Source organism: Drosophila albomicans, chromosome X, assembly GCF_009650485.2.
Source record: "Drosophila albomicans strain 15112-1751.03 chromosome X, ASM965048v2, whole genome shotgun sequence".
Taxonomy (NCBI): Eukaryota; Metazoa; Arthropoda; class Insecta; order Diptera; family Drosophilidae; genus Drosophila; species Drosophila albomicans.
In genome coordinates, this window is record NC_047627.2 from 33,058,323 (window position 1) to 33,078,542 (window position 20,220).

Below are 20,220 nucleotides of genomic sequence, written 5' to 3' on the forward strand. Positions count from 1 at the left end.
AAGGCGTAAAAAGGATGAAACGAGAAGAAGGAGATACAACATTATATAAAGCGATATTTTTTACATTCATTCAATACGGGGTTACGGATCAGATCAGATATCAGATGTCATATGTACTGTTAATTAGACAAGCATACATACTCTATCTATATCATCATTATCAACTATTATTTTTCTATTTTTTTTCCTTTTGTTCTCTGTCTCTCAATAACATTGTGTCGAAAACTAACATATTATTTTTGTTCATTATATACGGTTATATTTTTTTTGTCTTTCGATTGAATGAAAGGTTTTAAGTATCTTTAAATCTAAGCAATAATTAACTGTTTTCTATTTGTATAAAGCGAAAATAAAAATCAATTTATTAATAATTAACTATTCAACTCGGAACTTAATTTTAAATCCAAGTTACGATACCACAAAAACCACTTTTAATAAGTCATTTATTAAAATATTTCATAAGTCATAGAAACGAAGTTACTCAAAGTGGGTTTAATCAGCACTAAATATAATATGATCCCGACATTTGCATTTCAGAATTTTACTTTCAAATGTCACTTTTTAGCAGGTAAAATACCAGGCGAACAGAATGCAATAGCAAGAGGATCCACAAAAGAGCAGAGCAAATGATCCTCTCAAAGCTTTTATTTGTGGATCCCAAGAGCGGCAGAAAAAGCTCTTTGTGTACTTCAGTCCAAAGCTTGCTTCTCACTTATGTTCGCCTGGTATTTGGCACTGCTGATTTAGCATTTTTTAGGCCATCGCATGGCCAACAGCCACAACAACAACTATTATGACACACAAATAGAAGAGAGCGAGAGAGAATGCTCTTTGTTTACTTTTCTAACTCGCTTTTGAATATTTGCGAGTCTGTGTTTATGTTGATACAAGTTGCAGATTTCAAATTTGCTATGCTTGAAAAAGAACGAGACAGCTGCTCATATAGCCGTCTCTATCGTTTTCAATGCAAAATCACAGTACTGAATTGGTAGCAATTCCTGATCAAGCGAACTGCAGCTAGCTGCACTGCTCTAACGTATGCTAACAGAGCTGCATGTCTGTCCCACTTGCACCCACAAGTAAACCATAGAAAACACGTGCTTTTTAAGTGAACATAAATGCTGAAGATGGTGTTTATTTATGTTGTACAGTCGCTGAAGCACCTTTTGGGCTGGCGTCTTCTTCTCAATGAAGGAGAGAGAGTTGTCACTTAGAACTGACCATCGCTACCCCAGGAGGTCTTGACGGTATCCTCGTTCCAGTCCTCAACACCGCCAACGGTCTCGGCAGCAACCTCATCGGCCCAGTTGGTGGTCTCCTCGACGGGATGGTCGACAGCCTCCTCGATCTTGGGTGGTGGCAGCAGCTCCTTGGCAGCTGCGGCCTCCTCCTTCTCAGCCTCCTCGGGATCGCGGTAGAAGAAGAGATCCACAACGACGGGCCACTCGGTGGTGCGCGAGATGGTGCCACGCAGACGGAGCACTTCACGGGCCAGCAGCCACCACATGAGACCGATGGAATGGGGCGACTTGTTGTTGCATGGGATGGCAATGTCGATGTAGCGCAGTGGCGAATCCGTGTTGGTGAAGGCAATCACGGGAATGTTCACATACGAGGCCTCCATGATGGGCTGGTGATCGGTGTTGGGATCGGTGACAACCAACAGACGTGGCTCACGGAAAGCGGGCTGAATCTGATTGGTGAACGCACCGGGAGTGAAGCGACCAGCAATGGGTGTGGTGTCGGTGTACTTGGCGAACTTCAGCACAGCACGCTGGCCAAGGGGACGCGACGAGATGACGAAGACCTTGTTTGTTGGAGGAAAGTTGTGGGTTAGAAGGCAAATTGAAATACCGAGGAGATTTAGTAATTGCATTCGCTTGTGTTGTTGTTGCGTGGCGTGTGATCAGCATTGGAATTGAAATCATTGCATTTCATACCCGAAAGATAATTTTAACTTCATCATGTGCGCGCGCCCATCGCAAAACAACAGAAAGAGATAGCAAGTGAAAGATAGAGGTAACTTACATCCGAGGCGTTCTCAATGGCAACGATGGCGCGGGCAGCGAGCACCAGCTTCTCCCAGGTCTTGCCCAGGTTGATGATGTTGACGCCGTCAGCGCGACGCTTGAACACGTACTGCTCCATCTGGAAGTTGACGTTCTCCGAGCCCAAATGGGTCGTGGCGATCAACATCTTGGTAATGTCATCCTCCTTGAGGGACAAGATATCTAAGCCTCCCGACATTTTAACGTGAAAGAGTTACGAAACCTGCATACAAAATCACAATTGTTAATTTGCTGCCGCAAAAATATTTACACTCATTTCACACATAACCTCAAACTTTGCCCAAGTGTACAAGAAAAAAAAATGTGCACGTGGAGCACACAGATTGAGCACACAAAATGCAGCAAATGTCAGACAGTTAAATGTGTAACACTGTTCTTTTGTAGTTAGACATTATGGCAATAATTTTGAAAAAGCATTTGCTGCATTTTATTTGTTATTTGTTGGTGAAATTAATTTTCAAAAAGCACTTACGTTCTGGATGCCGCTGGGAGCGTTGACAAAATGGACGAGTGGCAGGCATCATGCGTTCGAGCTGACATACGGTAAGTGTTGAAAAGCGTACGCATGTGCGTGCCTTGCTGCTGGCCAACACTGGCAGCAGCTGTTCGAGCGCAAGAAAGCTGATTGCTATGAGTGGCGTGCGCAAAGCTGCTTGCTATGAAGTGGCTCCCAGTATTTTGAATTTGAAATGCCGCCCATTCGAAGAGAGAATAAATCAATAGGTTTCTGTTTTTGTATACACATTTATTGCAAGTTTGTTTGTTTATATTCGTAATGTACGTGTGTATGTATGTTTCCTCGTCGTAACTACCACATCAATGCATATTCGATAATATTGATTCATTTGGCTGGTTTTCTTTTTTTTGTTTTTTGTTTTTGTGGTGTGATTTGAATTGGTTTTAGGTTTGATTCACTTGTAGTTGTTTTCTTGTTTTCTTGATGCCAATACATTTGATGTTGTTGTTAAAAAATTGTATTATGAATTTGAAATACGATTCGTTGACAACAATATTTCAATAAGTGTTAAGTGTGTGTGTGTGTGTGATATTTGTTGTTACAATTTGTTTTCGTTCTTTTGTTGTTCATGGAGTTTCATTTCGACACGTGCATTAGTTTAAAAGTAATTTAAGTATGTACATACTTTCGAGCGAGCTTTCACATAGTATGTATGTGTGTGTGAGTGTGTGTGTGTGTGAGTGTTTATTTAAATATTTAATTTATTTACTTGCCATGGATTAACATGATTAAATGTGGTTGACGCGTTTGCTTTATACATTTCGGTTTTTTGTTTTTTCGTTTCGATTCGTTTCGTTTTATTTGCTTTGATTTAATTTGTATATTTAGTAAACATTCAACAAAATGCCCTCATTTAATTTAATATCTATGTATGTGTGAGTGTGTGCAATGTAGCATGTATGTATGTGTGTGTGTGTGTGTGTGTGTGTGTGTGTTTTCGCTCTTGGCTCTTTTACGTACTCGTTCCGTAACTTAATAACATTAATAATAATAAAAAACAACATGTTCTATACATACACATATATATGTTAAATATATATATATATATATATATATATATACTGGTACATAAAACACATTTTGTGTATTCCACGAGACTTAGCTTAATTTCCTTTTTAGGGGGTTTTTAGTGTTAAATTACTAACTACTTATACAATGTAATGTTAACTTGTTTTACTTGTTTTAATTTGTCCGTAAATCTTTTCCACTCTTTCTCTTCCTCGTTCTCCTTCTTCTCCTCTCTGATCTGCTGCTTCGGATTTTTCATTTTCGTTTCCGTTTCCGCTTTACGCTTTCAATGTGAACAATTTGTCTTAAAAAATATATACGTAATAATTAACATTTCGCTATTATTCTTTTTTTTTGTGTTTTTACTTTTGCTTTTGCTTTTTCTCCGCTATTTCTCTCTTTCTCTTCCTCTTTCTCTTTCCACTTTCAACTTCACTTCGATTCTGTACTTAATTGTGTATAAAATATTTTTACTACAAAAAATCACTCTTTGCAAATAAAACTCAATGCATTTTGTTTTTTTATTTCTGTTAACATTTGTTTGCTTTCATCATTTTTTTTGTTTTTGTGTTTTGCTTGTTTTTTGTTTTGATTTGTTGAGATAACAAGCTTAAAGCGATTACATTCAGTAAATATAGATCAACAATCCAATTATAGTATGCGAGTGTGTGTGTGTATATGTGTGTGTCGCACACTCACACACACACACACACACACACACATATATTTAGAGTACACATGGATAGTCGCAGTGTGCAAATTGCTTGAATAAGTAGCTTTCCTTTTTTTTTCTTTTGCTTTATCCTTTACATGGACAGACATCGTGTATGTATGTGTGTGTGTGTGTGTGTGCGTGTGTTAATTTTCGTTCACTTCTTCCCGTATTTGTCTACCGATAAATGTATCGTCTTACCTCCATGTTTTTTTTGTGCGTACATGTGAGTGTCAGATCATTGTATATCGATAAATGTATCGTCCTACCTCCATGTTTGTGTGTGCGTGCGTGCGTGTGAGTGTGACTGTCAGATCATTTTCGATCACTTCTTCTCATTCTTGTATATCGATAAATGTATCGTCTTACCTTACGTGAGCCAATCGTTCAATTTGTTTAAAATATTATTATGTTTATTTTCCATTCGACACTCTAAACATTTAGAAGACACACAAACGAATACCAACACAAACATTTAATTATCAAATTCTTTTCGTTTTTCGTTTTTCTTTTTCCTTTTTTTTTTTGCTTAGTTAAATTTAAATTTTTTGTTTTTTGTTTTTTATTTTTGTTTAGCTTTGGTTTTGTTTAATTTAAAATAGTTTTTTTTAGGTTTTCGTTTTTATCATTTAAGCAAATTTCAGTTTTAGTTAGTTAGTTTTTATTTAGCTTTCTAAGGGTTTAATTTTATTCATTTTTTTTTAGGTTTTGCTTTTGCTTTTGCTTTTGTTTTGTGTCTATCCTGAACCCAGAGAGCGGGAGAGTTTGTGAGAAGCGTGTTCATAGCTAATGCCAAATGATACAGATATAACGGGTATATTCTAGTCGACTATTATATAGAATATAGAATCGAAATGCGGATAAACTCAATTTGCTGGGTGGCGTATACGTGATATGCTAAATTATATAAGTATATATATTCAAGAGTCGAGTATAATAATTGGAAATACAACTTCTACTTATTAACAGATAACAGCATATATTTTTTTTCTTTTAGTTTTTACTACTTTTGTGTCATTGTGAACTGCGGAGGACAAAAGAGAACTTAATGCGTAATCGAGGGCGTATACTTGATATTCTTAATGAAAAGGAAAGCATTAGCATTAGATTGCTGAGATTGGAGTAGTTATAGCTTTGGATTGAATTGTGAATTGAATTGAATTGAATTGAATCGATTAAGAATTTCTAGTTTATATTCTCATTGCACTTTTGTTGTTGGCTTGTTTGTTTGTTTGCTTGTTTGTTGCTTGTTGTTGTTTGAGTGGCACATAAGCACTTTGTTCCTCAAAATCAGGAGAAAAACGTATATATGTATGTATATATGTTTGTATGTATATGTATATGTATATATAAATATCAATAAATGTATATGTACGTGTATATGCAATAACATTCATATCGTAATCGTAATCGTAATCGTAATCATAATAATTAAGTAAATACATACAATATAAATATGTTAATGTGTATATCTTTAGCAATTATTCATTTAGTTTCAATTATCATCATCATTTTGCATTTCGCATTTCGCATTTTCATTTCTCGTTCATTTTGCGGGCAACTCTAGTTTCAGTTTCACTTTCAGATCATTTTCGTTCATTTCTTCTCGTGTTTGTATATCGATAAATTTATCGTCTTACCTCCATGGTTTGTGTGTGCGTGCGTGCGTGTGAGTGTGACTGTCAGATCATTTTCGATCATTCTCTCATATACGAGTATCGATAAATGTATCGTTCCACCTCCATGTTTTGTGTGTTTGCGTGCATGTGAGTGTCTCTGTGTTTGCGTTGGTGTAAATTCAACCATAAAATAAATTTGACTTATATCCTTGTGCTTCGTGTTGCGCACCTCAATCGCGTTAAATGCACAATTGATTTGCTTTGTTAACATTTTCAACTTAATTGCATAAATATTTATTTTGCGTTTCTTCCATCTCCATTTCCATTTTCACTTTCTGTTACTATTTTGCATAATTACGAGCTTGTATAAATGTTGTTTTGCTTCATTAAATCCTGAAATCTGAACTCCTAGTTTCTCTCTCTCTTTCTTTCTCTTTCTCTTTCTCTGTGTCTGTCTGCGTGTGTGTTTGTTTTTGTGTGAGGCGCTTTGGGCTTTGGTTTAATATTTTTATTCCATTTCGATTTCGTTTTTGTTTTAGGTTTAGTTTTAGTTTTTAAATTGTTCTTTAACTTTTAAAAAGCTTTCAGTTTACATTTATTTGAAACATTTCTTTATCTGCCATTTTGTGGGCATCATTTTGATTAAATATACACCTATATTTTGTATATATACGAAGAGTTTGGAGACGTTTTTTTTTTTTTTTTGGTTTTTCTTTTTTACATTTTTCTTAATGTTTGTGTTTTGTTTTTTTTTTTTTGTTTTTGTTAATCTTTTCTTTTTTATTGGTGTAAATTTGCAATTGCAGTCCGTTTAGTTTTTCTGCTTCGTCAATTTGTAATTGTAGCCTTAATCAAAAAAAAAAAAAAAAAAAAAAAAAACAAACAAGTGATCGATAACGGAACAACCGATAAAAACATTGCTCATTTGCTTGCTGATTAAAATGCATAATACTTGTTGTTGTTGTTGTTAATTTGCTGTTGATTGGGGCTTCAACTATTGGTAAGACTTAGATATTTAAGATTAGGATTAGTGGCAATGCCAACCATATGTGATTCACTCCAATCGAGAGCACTTCAGAGCACTGTCTCCATCTCGGCGATTTCCGTTTTGTAGGACCTTTTATTTGATATGCAAAGATATGGGAACAACTCCAAAATGTTAGTTCAATCGCAGTGCAGAGCAAAGTCTGCGTTTAATCATTGATTCAAAATCATGCACATTCACTATCAACATCAACATCAACATCAAGAGTAAAGGGATACAGATAGGGATAGGGTAGTTTCCTCTCTTCCTCTTCCCCTGCCCCACATTCCTCCCTACACTTGAGCGCATCTTCAGTTGCTCTGCAAATAATTTTAGTAAATATCCTCAGCACAAATCGAGGGCATTAGTCATTACAAGGAAGCATCCTTGCTGTGCAAGGATTCGGCTCGGATTCCGATTTCGATTTCGATTCGAGTAAGTAATTCGAGTAGCGGTCACTCGATGGACCACAGCATCATCCATCAATCAATCGTCTCTACTTCCCACTCTCTGCTCTCCCTCTCTCCTTTACTCTACCCACAAGGATTCCTTCGCATTGTGCGCGAAAAGAACCTCAAAAAAAAAACTTTAGACTGAAACTATTGTTGCATGACGTCATGTGTATAGATGTGTGTGTGTGTGGGTGGATGTGCGTATGGCTGTGTGTGTGTGTGAGTAAGTCCACAAGTTTAAGAAATTGGAAAATAAATCATTGCTTATGTATTTATGATATGCTGGGATTACAACAAGTCCGCAAACCTCTGTAAACCCGAACACATGTTCATAAACCAAAGTGCTTTGCAGAGCGTCAAGTGTCGTCGCGTCTGCTCGACTAAGCAATACCTCGCATTGCGAAATTAACAAATAAAATTTAGTATTTGCGATGGAAGCTTGAAATGAGGCGTTGTTTATTTTAATTTCAAATATAAATATATAATAATAAGTGAACAGAAATTACAAAACAAAGGTACTTAAATCATTAACAACATTACGTATACGTTATGTGCGAAAGAAAACTATGTTGATAATATACCGTCTAGGAATATACTTTAAAATATTAGAAATATAGAAAATACTAAATTAGCCTGAAGACCTTAGCCACTCTGGCTCATTTCATATTATTTCAATAAAATAATAATGAAAATATAAAATAATGTAGACATTAAGTATACGTAACTGCAGAAAAATGTTGTACTGAAAATGAGTGCGTAAATTTGAATACGAAAATAGCGAATTAAAAATATTATAAAAAATGAAAATTTAATTTTGTTCCTCTTTTCGATTTAAGTTGAGCATGACCGTTTTTCTCTTTGCAGCGTTTTGCTAATTTCCAGGGTATGCGGAAAGTGATGTTAACAAGAGCATATCCTACTTTTTATTATTTTTGGTGTCTAACCCTTTGGAGCACCTGTGTGGCTTTCTTTACCCCTCCACCCTCCCTCTCCCAAGCTCTCCCGTTCCCCCGTTCCCTTGCCCCTTAACTCTTCCCGCGTCGAAGTTCTAAAGTGTTTTTATTGTTTCACGTGGGATGAATGCAAATACGAGAGCTCAAAGTGAGTGTGTGTGTGGACACGAGTATACTCATACGAGTTTATTCATATTCATTCATATCTCTGCGTATTTTTTTGGGTATTTTGTTTTGTGTTGTATTTTGCTTCCCGGTTTTTTGCATATTTTGTTGTATCGAAAACTTTTTGGCGGTTTTATTCATGCGCTTAATTTGTACAATTTGTTGAAAAGTTTTGCACGGCTTTGGAGCGTGGAGCGTGGCGCGTGTGGCATGCTACGTGTTGTGCGCTGTGGCATGTTGTGTGGCAAGCACTTAGTTGCCTTGCCGCACACGTGAAATGAATGCGAGCGACCGAGTTTCAAATGCTAATCCGCAGCGTGTGATAGCCATGCAAACAGCATTTCAGCAGCCAAAAAGTGCCACAAAGAAATCATCAGACAGACGAAGAGAGAAAGGGAGAAAGGGAGAGAGCGGGAAGAGAGATCAAAGACCTGCTCTCAAGGGGCTGTCGTAACTGGAGTTGAGTGTGCTTACAATAGAGCTTTGTTGGTCAAGTCGGTTTGCTTGTCATTTGCAGTCAGTGCGATGATGATGACGATTCTCTTGTACTCGTATGCCTTTTCCTCAATAGTCATTAACTGCGTTAGTCAGTCAATCCTTTCTGCAGCTGTCTGTCAATCAAAGCAACATAGGGGGTTTAATCAGGTTCAGTGATTGACTGTTGAGGCAAACGAAAGTCCGAATGCTGGAGCTGAAGCTGATGCATGCTCAAATGGATTTGATTTGATTTCTTAATCGCAGAGTTGCTTACGCAATTCAGAGATGCGAGCGAGCAAGTAATTGTATGCAAATGTTCACCCACACAGACATTCCCATTCCCATTCCCATTCCCATCTCCAAAAGCGAGTCCGAGTCGAACCTAGCTCGGATGCAGAACAAACGCAAATGAATGACAACAGGAACTTGGTCGGAAATTGCGCTGCTGGGACTATGACAGGACTTTGACGTCGAGACTGAAGACTGGAGACTGAAGTCTGGCTGCCTGCTGCTGGCTGCCATCAAATCAGGAACCGAGATAAGCTAATTTAATAAAGTAATTTCCATATATTTTTATTAGAGCCAGCGCAACAGGAGTTGCGAACAAAGCCCTGCGGACTGCACATGGACAGAACCTGGCACCGAAATGTTATCCTAATCAATTGCCTAATTGAATTGAGAGGTGGAAGCTGGGAACTGGGACACATGCTGAACGACATGCGAGACACTAGAAGGAAAGAATGAAGGGAGAAAGGGAGGGAGGAATTGCGAGGTGGATGCTGCGAACTGGCACACAAGCTTAACGTCATGCGTGGAAAGGGGAGAAGGGAGGTAGGATGGAAGGGAGAGAGGTTGGTAGGGAGGAAGAGAGGAAAGGGGAGAAAGGGAGGAACGAAGGCAGGGGGAGAGGGAGGGTGTTAGGAAGGTAGGGAGGGAGAAAGGGAGGTAGGATGGGAGGGAGGGAGGTTGGTAGGGAGGAAGAGAGGAAAGGGGAAAAAGGGAGGAACGAAGGGAGGGAGGGTGTTAGGAAGGGAGGTAGGATGGGGGTAAGGAAAATTGGTAGAGAGGAAGAGAGGGAGGGGCACACATTAGTAGTAGCAAGCTTACCAAAAGGGAGGAACGAAGGGAGGGAGAGAGGGAGGGTGTTAGGAAGGTAGGGAGGGCGAAAGGGAGGTAGGATGGGAGGGAGGGAGGTTGGTAGGGAGGAAGAGAGGGAGGGGCACACATTAGTAGTAGCAAACTTACCACCTGTATAGATCTTGGGCGCTGGCTGCCAGGCTGAGATTTCCCAGCAACGGCGGACGTTCCTTGAGATGATGATGGTTCAGCAGATCGGACGATGAGGCCAGCCTGCAAGTAGTCGAGTCTGTGTTATCAACCTGTTGCTCCCAAAAGGGAATCGAGGACTCAGACTTACCTCAACTGTGGCGCCTTGATGCCGTGCTTGTCCATGACCTTCTCCAGCTGACGCACACGCAGTCGGGACATGTCCAGCTCGTGCTTCACCTTCCACAGATGCGTGTCGCAGATGGGATCATTGCAGCGATGCTTCTTTAAGATCTCCGTGGCCTCGTAGACGGCGCCGCGAAACGTCAGCGATTTGCCCATGGAGAGCGAGATGAGAGCACAGCAATGTCCGCCATCCTTTTTGGCCAATCGCTTGCGTATGTACTTGAAGTAGACGTGCTCCAGCAGCAGCAAGAGCGCGGCGAGCAGAATGCCAGCCATCAGGAGTAGAAAGGCGGACAAGAACTGCTCGAGGGCCAACGGATCCGAGGACTTGTGCTCCTGCTTCCCGGGCCGACAAGTGCCGGTCATCCAATAGCGACGCAATCGCTCCAAGTCCCCATTGGCGCGAAACTCGAGCAGACGCTTGTTGAACATCTGCACGTACTTGGAGTTGCGGCTAAAAGCGAGTCCATAGCCTGCAGAGAAGGGAATTAATGAGTTGACGAAGGAGAAGGAGATTTTAGAGCTGCTCACCTGTCATCGCGTACCAGCTGCCGACGGTCATGAGGCGACAGTCCTCGTCCTGGGCCACCAAATAGTCCAGCACGGTGCCGTCGTAGATGAAGGAGTCGAGGTTGCCATTCAGCACAGCGGCGACGCCGTCAGCGACACTTGTCTTATTGTATCTGCGGAGGAATGCGACATTAGACAGAGAAGGGGTAAAGAGAGGGATTTCTTTGCAGATGGAAGTCGAACATGGGATTACTTACTGCTTCATGTAGTAGTGCATGTCCTTAAAGTACTTGTGAATAGTCGAGTCCGTGTGGCTGTAGGGAATGGTGCCGAACTTGAACGATGGCTTGTGCGAATACGGATGGACCAAGCGGCTGTCGTTGAGGCCGCTGAACTCGTGGAATTCCTCTCTGCGAACGAATGTGCGATGAGTTCCGTTAGGATGGCCAGGATATTGGGAAGGCGGGGATTTGGGTGCGAGGACGATACTAACCTGGTTATCATGAAGGCCGCCAGGTTGGCAGTGTAGATGGCAAGGAAGACGACGGCGAACAGAGCCCAGACATTGGTCATGAAGCGCGAGGTGAAGCCGCGTGGCGAATCGACATGGACGGCGGCTTGAAAGAGCACCGCCCAGACGAGCCAATAGGTGCGGAACAGGGAGAAGCGATAGGGGGTGACATTGGTGTTCTGCAGATAGAGCTTCATGTCGTAGCCGCTGGGCGAGAGCCACTCGAACAGGAAGATCATGAAGGTGGCCGCTTGTATGGCGACGATACCCACCTTATTGTTGAAACGAAGGAGGAAGCGAACGAGCGAAGAGAGCGAAGAGAGTGTGGAAAAGAGGAGAAGAGAAAGCGTAAAGTAAGGAGAAGCGCACACTTACCGGAGGGAGGAAAGTGGAGTGGAGGATGTGGATGTGGCATTTGCGCATGGCGCAATTTACTTACCAGCATCCAGGAGGCCGTGTCAAAGGGCTCCAAGAACGCAGTGGGCGAGATGATGCCAGTCCGTTTGGCCACCACAATCGCAATGCCCGTCTCCATGAAGGGCTCACTAAAATCGACGACCGCCTCGCGCTCGGTGTTGATCATGAGAGACGTGAGTACCATGTCCGTCTTGCGGTTAACCAAGTCGGCAATTAAACCATTCCATTTACCATTCTCAAGTGTACCCCATTTACCATCTTCAACCCGAACCAGCTCGTAGGTGAAGCCCAGCTCCTCGGCAAATTTCTCGAGCAAATCAATGCAGAATCCGCTGCAGCATTGATAGAAGGACTCGTTGCGGTGTGCCTGGCCGACATCGATGTCGGCGGCCATTTCGTGATCGGCCGCAACGCGACACAGCACACCGCGGTCCATCAGGCATTTGCCACTCACTGGATCGGCGGGTGACAGATTGATATAGGGTGCCTCCTCGAGGAATGTGATCTTTAAATGGAATTTCTCGGGCACACCTTGCGGCGGAGCGTGCGAGTTACCTGGCCACGCGATGTCGCGTATGTCCAGCCTCTGAGTCTCCCACGACTTCCAGACCCCAATCTGATGCCCGATCCCGATCCCGATCGATTAACGTATATATATATATGTATTTATAATGTTTGCATGTATATATTGCGATTGTACAGAAGCGAGTGTTTTGCAGCGTTCAAAATGAATAATACAAAGTGAGAGTGAGATTGTGTTCGTGTTTTTGTGTGTGTTTGTGAACAGTGTGCCAGAGAAAGATACAATACAATAGAATAAGTAAGTGAGAGTAAGTAAGTGATTTAAATAAGTGAGAGAGAGTGAGAGCATGCAAAAGAGTCCAGCACACTTACCTCCTCCCAGACGAGATTTTTATTGTTGGCGCTGGGTCGCAGGTTCATGATCTTGAGCTCCGCCGACTTGAGGTCACCGTCCGCAGTGAACTCAATGTTCGGCTTGTTGAGGTCTCCCTCTATGGACACGTTGCGCAAATACTTGAAGAAGCTTTCAATTACAATAAGGAACAGATATAAATTGCGAGAATATACAGACGATGTCTAGGAAGGGTCACGAAGTCTACCCATTTATCTCTTTAACCAACTTTAGTTTTGAGAGGAATATTAAAATACCACACGTTGAAATAATACCATAAAAAATACTATAGTATAACGAAAACTATATTTGGTGTATTCTTCATTAGCTTTGAAAATAAAGGCGATAAACAAAATACAAAATACTACAATATACCAAAGACTTTGGTATATTTTATGTATAATTGTGGATTATGTACTTATGTTTTGACAGTCGAGCACAAATCAATATAAAGCAGTACAACAAAAATGCCACACGCTGAAATAATACCATAAAAATACCATATATACTGAAGACTATATTTGGTATATTTTATGTATAAGTTGTATGTAGAGTAAGAATTCCAGTTTTAACAGTCGAACAAAAACCAAAATATAATCGTAAAACCATAATACCGCATGTTGAAATAATACTATACAAAATACTACAATATACCAAAGACAATATTTGGTATATTCTGGTGTGAGGTATGAATAAAGTTCGTACTCACATTTCGCCATTGTCCCAGCGACCGCGTCCTTCGTCCTCACAGGACAACGACTGCGTGGTGAGCCTTCGATCCCGATTGGCGGGGTCCGTGAGATAAGCTTCGACACCATAGCTGTAGATCTTGATGGCATTGGAGATCTCGTTCATCAGGGCAGCGCTCGACGTGTCAAAGTGGACGCCCAACATGCCGACGGGGAACTGCGAGTGCGCGTCCTTCTTCTCGATGACCGACTGACTGACGACCCAGACATAGTTCTCACCGGTGAGCTTCATCTCATCGGCGGCACGCAGAATGGTGATGGCTTCCGTTTGGGTGGCATAGAGCAGCATGACGCGTGCCTCGCTGTTCACCAGCTCCATGAGGTCGCTGGTGCGCGTGACGACAATCGAGTTGAGTATGGTGAACTTGAAGTGTTCCTGCATCTCGGCCACACGCTCTCGCACCGCCTGCACGAAGTCATCGTGGCCGGCGATCTGTGAGGTGACCACCGAGAACTGATGCCACTTGTAGCGCTCCAGGATGCTCAGCATCGCGGCACTCTGATGCTCAATGCTCGGCGCCAGCTGCAGTTGCAGCGTCGATTGCGATGCCCGACGCTCCAGACCCGAGTTGTCAGCGTTCCACGAGATCACCGGGATGCCCAGATAACCGGCCAGCTGCAGAAAGTACTGGGCTGAGGCTGTGCTGTGTCCGAACTGCTCGTTGTTCATCATGTAGAGGATGGCGGAGACGTTGACGCGCAGGAACTCCTTACAGAGCGTGCTCAGAATGGCTGAGAAACGAAGAAAAAGAAGGAAGAAGTTCTATTAGCATCATGAAGAGTCTTTAGACCTTAGAAAAGAAAACTACACTAAAGTAATGACTGCCAAAGACCCTTTCACTATTTCCCTTAGTAACATATATGAGCTCATATTGTATTTTAACTCCTTGCAGAGCGTGCTCAGAATAGCTGAGAAACGAAGAAAAAGAAGGAAGAAGTTCTATTAGCATCATGAAGAGTCTTTAGACCTTAGAAAAGAAAACTACACTAAAGTACTGACTGCCAGACACCCTTTCACTATTTGCCTAAGTATATGAGTTCATATTGTATTTTATTTTTGGGAAAATGCACAATGAAATTGTAGGATTCACTTTCAGGAGTTTTAAATACTGACTCTTAGAGACCCGTTCACTGTAGTTTTGTAAAAGAAGGGATAAGTTCTATTAGCATCATGAAGAGTCTTTAGATTTACTTAGTCAAACAGTGTAAAGAAAGCCACAATAAAGTACTGACTGCCAAAGGCCCTTTCACTATTTCCCTAAGTATATGAGTTCATATTGTATTTTATTTTTGGGAAAATTCACAAAGAAGTTGTAGGATTCACTTTCACCCTATAGGTTAGAACAACTAACAAAAGGAGTGTTAAATACTGACTCTTAAAGACCAGTTTACTGTAGTTTTGTATTCTCAAAGAATTATTGACTGAGTTTAGGCAAAACGACTTATTTAGGCACTACAAATTCATACTTCTAGTTATTAGTTGTCAAATGTTGATTTTCAGAGACCCGTTCATTTTGATTTAATGAAATATGCAATATGGATGTCAGATGTTTCAAAAAGTATTTCACGAACTAAACCGAACCTTGGTTGGAAACGCTCGAGGTTTCGCAGCTATGATTAGCATACGGGTAATCAAGAGGCGCCACTCCACGCTCCACGCTCGGCTGTTGCCACAAGCCGCAATTTATCTGTGCGACGTGCTCTCATTTAGCATAAGCGCGAACAGCGCCCTCTGGCGGCGGTGGCGGATAATGTGGACAGTTGGCGGTGCACAGTGAAGAGTGGACAGCGAACAGTGAACAGTGAACATTGTGTGGACATTGTGTGTGGACTGTGACCGCTTTTGGTTACCCAATTGACCGGAACGCCCTAAGCAATGGCGTCCGCAGTCCCTAAATTCGAATTGTGTGTGTGTGTGTGTGCGTGCTTTGTATACAGATGTGTGGCAATTAATTACAGATTAGCCACCGTCTGAGCGTGTTAATGACGCTGCACCGAGTGCGGAGGCATTTTGTTTTATTAGGTTATCAAATATCGCGCCCGGAGTCGTATTTGGAATTAACAAAGAGCGAGATTTTGGGGGTGTGAACGGGACTCAATTGGTGGTAAACCAGTTGGCTCACAACCTCTTTTAAATACTTGATTTAGCCGAGCCAGCTTTACAGCTCTTACACATGCGAGGAGGGGTGGAGAAGTGGGTAAAGCGCGCCGGAAGCAGCTCCAGCTCCCAACTCCCCAACTGCCGACTTCCATTCCGTTCGCATAGGCTCGCTAATTGACCTATTTAAAGGTGACGACACACGAGCAGCAGGTGCTTCAAAACAGAGAGACGGGGAGAGAGAGTAGGAGAGAGAATGTGTGTGTGAACCGTCGAACCGAAAGGCATTTTTCATGATGAAGTGCAGCCACATTGTAATTAATTCATATGTATTCTCAATGGGGGTATCGTCTCCTTCTCCTCCTCCTTCTTTCGTACACGTCCGCTCCTCGGATTTTTGGCTTACCCTATTACCCAGCATTAGCAACAGCATCGACAACAGCGTCAATCTTATCGATTTGCAAAACGCTTGTGGGTCTCATTTTCAATCATGGCAGCTGGGCGCTGTCACTGCTCCCTGTCCTCACATGGGTTGCGGGGTTTCGGGGGCACCGCAAAGGATGCGGCTGTCGGGGCATTCACATTTTCATTACGTGGCGAGGACAAATATGGCTGCTTTGGTTTGCTTTTGCTGCTGTTTTACATAGCGTGCTTAATTTTTGAAAACAATGACCGGCGATAATTTAGAAAGTTTCGTTCGGTTCAAGAGCGGACCGCTTTAGGCATCGATGTCGATGTCGATGTGGATGTGGATGACATGTCAAAGTTGAGACTTGAAAGTCGAGAGTGTCGCCAACACTTGAACAAACATAACTTGGCCTCAGCCAAACAACGATGACAACGTCGACAGAGGACAGAGGACAGACTGAGGTCTGAGGACATGTCGAAGTTTTTGTCGAACGTGAAACCTGAATGCGGACTACAAAGTACCCTTGCTCCTCTAGCGTTCAACTTTGGGAATCGGGATTGGGGGTTGGAGGTTGCTCTCTCTCTGGCAACTTGGCCAACTTGTGGGGGGTGAGAGCAGCAAATGACAAAATCTGAGATCTAAAATCTCATCAAAAAGTTTAATTAACTTTTTCATCACTTTATTTCTGGTATTTGCATTTGGTTCGCTAGAGGAGCTGCTAATTTTCCCCAAACAGTTCTTATATGCACTGGCAACAGCCATGCATTCAATTACCATCACCTCTTGTCGTCAGTGAGTCAGTGAGTTAGAGAGTTAGAGAGTGAGACAGTCAGTCGGTTAGTCAGTCAGTCAGTCACTCAGTCACACAGTCACCTATCCAAAGAGGGACTCGAGTTGATAGATAGATAGATGGCAACATAGATAGATAGATGCAGGCGACAGCCGGAACAAAAGATAGATGGATAACGGCTTCGATTGATGGATGGATAGACCCTCAAAGGGAGCAACCCGAATGCGACCACTTAGTACACAAGAAAAGTACAACAATAGAGTTGCCGCAGCAGAAGGAAAGAGAGTGAGAAAAGTGTGAGTGTGTGGTTGTGTTGCTTAAATCGACTATAGAAAATCACTCAAGACTGCTTAGCAGAAAAATGAGTGTGAAATCGACTGTAGATTACCCGGTATTATCTTCATATTAAGAATGTTTTCTTGGGATAACTCAATAGCTCAATTGCTAAGATCTAGAAGATCGCTATTTGAACAAAATATTTAAATTCAACTACGACAACGCTTCAAAAACACATATTTTGTTGAGTATGGTAAATATGGAAAGAATGATAAGTATGATAAGTATGGTAAGTAAGTAGGTATGTGTGGTAGTCATCATAAAGAATAAATAGCTCACTCGGTAAGAGCTGAAAGGCTGCAATTTATTTCTAGAGTATCCGATAATATTCAATTGTTAATCGATTAATCGATCTATTGTTGACTATTTACATATGCATGTGTTGTTCAACGACATTTCCATGGGCACAAATCACAATACAATAAGTCAACAGGTAAGAGCTAGAAGCACCATATTTTAAGGTAAAAGTTTCTTAAATTTGGTATGATGAATAATGTTGAGTTTATTTAAATGGACTTTTGAAAAACTCTTTTTTATCAATGCGGTAGCTCAATAGCTCGCATGGTAAGACCTGGAAGGTTACAACGTATTAGTTTCCCACAATAATCAATTCTGAACCGCTTAAGGTATAACAACTATTGTTGAATATTTACATATGTACTTCTATTACCATGGGCACAAATCACAACACAATAGCTCAAACGGTAAAAGCTAGAAGGTGGCACCAAATTTCTGGTGTTTCCCAAAATATTTGCAAATAAAGCTTTCATGCCAAATATTGTTGAATATTTATATGTGAGCTTCTATTCAACAGCGTTGCAAGGTATAATCAAATTATGCCAGCACCAAAAAATGCTGGCCCCATTGCGGAGCGGAGGTAGCAAAGCATATTAAAGGCTTACAGTGAGTGAGTGAGAGAGAGAGAGAGAGAGAGAGGAAGGAGGAAAAGGGAGAGGGAAAGGGAAAGGGCAGTGCCTGAATGTTAGACATAGTCTAATGAAATTAGAGCACGCCCGCTTTCTCTTCTCCATCTCCAGCTGCATCTTTCTTTCTCTTTCTCACACTTTGCCACCTTTTCGGCTGGGCATATTTCGAGCATCCTTTTAGCCTATGGAATTTACAGTTGGCGAATTTAATTTTGGGCGGCTGAACGAAATTTGATTTAATTACCAAGCGAAAAATGTTTGATTTTTGGCAGCTTGTGCGTGTCTGTGTCTCTGTCTCTGTCTCTGTCCATGCCGCATGCCACATGCCGCATGCCGCATGCTGCATGCCCCACCCATGTTGCGCCCCCTCTTTGGCACTCGGCACTCGGCTGTCCATTAAAACTTTAATTGTATGTATTAAACATTTTTAATTGCTTTTCAAATGCGCTCGTTGGCGCTCCTGTCTCGGTTTCCTTTTCCTTTTTCCTTTTCCCTTTTGCCGTTTCCGTTTCTGTTTCAGTTTCTGTTTCCGTTTCCGCTTCCGTTTCAACTGCTTGTGCGGCTCGTAAAAACACACACACACACACATTCTATAGTCTATAGCATTGCCGCCTAGTTATCGGGTATGAAATTATTTTTACAACATTTCACAATGTCCATAAAGCGCGACGATGTCTGTAATCAAAGTAATTAAGTTTTCCCACTCTACCTCTCACTTTTGCTTTTCCCCTGTTTTGTCACGGTTTTTGCTGTTTATACCCTGTAATTCTATACTTCAGCAATGGGGTGTAATGGCAATTGTAGAAACGTGCTTACACAGCTGTTAAGTGCATCTGTTGCTAGTGATTTTATTTTCCAACATTTACTTTCTAACATATATCTCGCTTTACTGCCTGAATTCTAGGGTATTTAATGACCTAATAAGCCTGCTCAACCGACTACAAAGTACACTAAATTGTTATTTCTCTTTAGCATTACTTTTTGCTTGATTTAACTATGCAATTTCTTGGATATTATAATGCGATGCATTGATAACAACTATATCTCGCTTAATTGCCTCTGCTTCGTCTGTAAAAATATGTCGTTAAGAATTAAACAACAGAATTTATTTGAATGTTTTCTATGCTATTTACGTATCTAGTTTATTGGATATAAGGTTTCCTATTTCCTTTTATTATGATTTTTATAAAAAATTATATATGAAATTTGGCAATAAAGTGTGGCTATTAAGCGATATTGACATCAATCGACAGTGGCCGTTAAGTGAGTATTGGCTTTAGAATATTTACTACAACAATTGCCGGAAACACATTCTACTTTAGCCCGAGCCTGTCAGAAGACGTTTCAAGCTAAATCTTTAGCTAGTTCAGATCCGGGTAACATGTTTGAATAGCATCTTCAGCTGTTGTCTGGTTTTGTGTTGCATATTATTGACAGCTTAAATGAAGATTGAAATGTAAATTCACGCTCAAATTAAATGCTATGTCAGCCTGTCAAAGGGTCTGCTACAGCAGCTTTTCTCTCTCTCTCTCTCTCTTTTTACATCTGTTTCATTCTCTTGCGGTGGCGCCACAGATTAACCAAGAGGCAAAGTGCGTTAGTTGAACGTTTTGCGGAACGCGCGCCAATAATTCATTAGCGGATCCGCGAATGCCGCAACCTACGAAAAGTTCCAAGTTCCAAGTTGCAAGTTCCAAGCATTAAGCTACTGTCTCACAATCTCTTGCTCTGGTGACTACTGTCGCAAGTCTGAGGGAGGCAAAGAGGAACACAGGGAATACGACGAGGAGAAGCGGAAGTGCGCAACTGCATGCCACGCTCGGGAGTGGCGCCATCGGGTGTGGCAAGTAGCAAGAAGCAAGTGGCAAGTGGCAAGTGGCAAGTGGCAACTGCCAAGTCGCCAAGTGTCAGAAGAAGTTGAAGCAAAACTCAGAGTAAGCGACTGCGTAAAAGGAAGGAAGGAAGGCACGCAGGCAGGATGGCAGGTAGAGGGTGGAGGGTGGAGAATGGAGGGAGGAGGGTAGAGGGTAGAGGGAGGCAGTCGTCTCATTTATGTGCGCATAATAATGCGAAAATTGAATTTTGACACCGCTTCAGCGGCTGCTGTTGCCGA

At 41.6% G+C, this 20,220-nt stretch overlaps 2 protein-coding genes across 5 annotated transcripts in view; both read right to left on the bottom strand.

Moving 5' to 3' along the window:
• Positions 1 to 1,101: 1,101 nt before the first annotated feature.
• On the bottom strand, positions 1,102 to 2,637 carry LOC117574702 (40S ribosomal protein SA). Its single transcript, XM_034258618.2, has 3 exons — positions 2,542 to 2,637; positions 2,029 to 2,271; positions 1,102 to 1,807 (listed from the first exon to the last, which is right to left on the bottom strand). Exons 2-3 carry the CDS (start codon positions 2,245 to 2,247, stop codon positions 1,211 to 1,213), a joined length of 816 nt encoding a protein of 271 aa, XP_034114509.1. The 5' UTR covers positions 2,248 to 2,271; positions 2,542 to 2,637; the 3' UTR covers positions 1,102 to 1,210.
• Positions 2,638 to 6,513: 3,876 nt separating this feature from the next.
• Positions 6,514 to 20,220, bottom strand: part of LOC117576494 (glutamate receptor ionotropic, NMDA 2B) — a 37,142-nt gene continuing 23,435 nt past the window's right edge. For 3 of the 4 annotated variants that reach the window (XM_052005502.1, XM_034261283.2, XM_034261274.2), the window contains exons 3-11: positions 13,509 to 14,280; positions 12,781 to 12,931; positions 11,909 to 12,502; positions 11,452 to 11,741; positions 11,216 to 11,368; positions 10,980 to 11,131; positions 10,414 to 10,921; positions 10,242 to 10,346; positions 6,514 to 7,042 (exon numbers count right to left, since the gene is read on the bottom strand). In XM_052005502.1, the coding sequence (XP_051861462.1) occupies positions 7,000 to 7,042; positions 10,242 to 10,346; positions 10,414 to 10,921; positions 10,980 to 11,131; positions 11,216 to 11,368; positions 11,452 to 11,741; positions 11,909 to 12,502; positions 12,781 to 12,931; positions 13,509 to 14,280 (2,768 nt within the window). In that variant the 3' untranslated portion in view covers positions 6,514 to 6,999. The remainder of the gene's footprint in view (positions 7,043 to 10,241; positions 10,347 to 10,413; positions 10,922 to 10,979; positions 11,132 to 11,215; positions 11,369 to 11,451; positions 11,742 to 11,908; positions 12,503 to 12,780; positions 12,932 to 13,508; positions 14,281 to 20,220) is intronic. The other variant, XM_034261294.2, reaches the window with a different exon arrangement.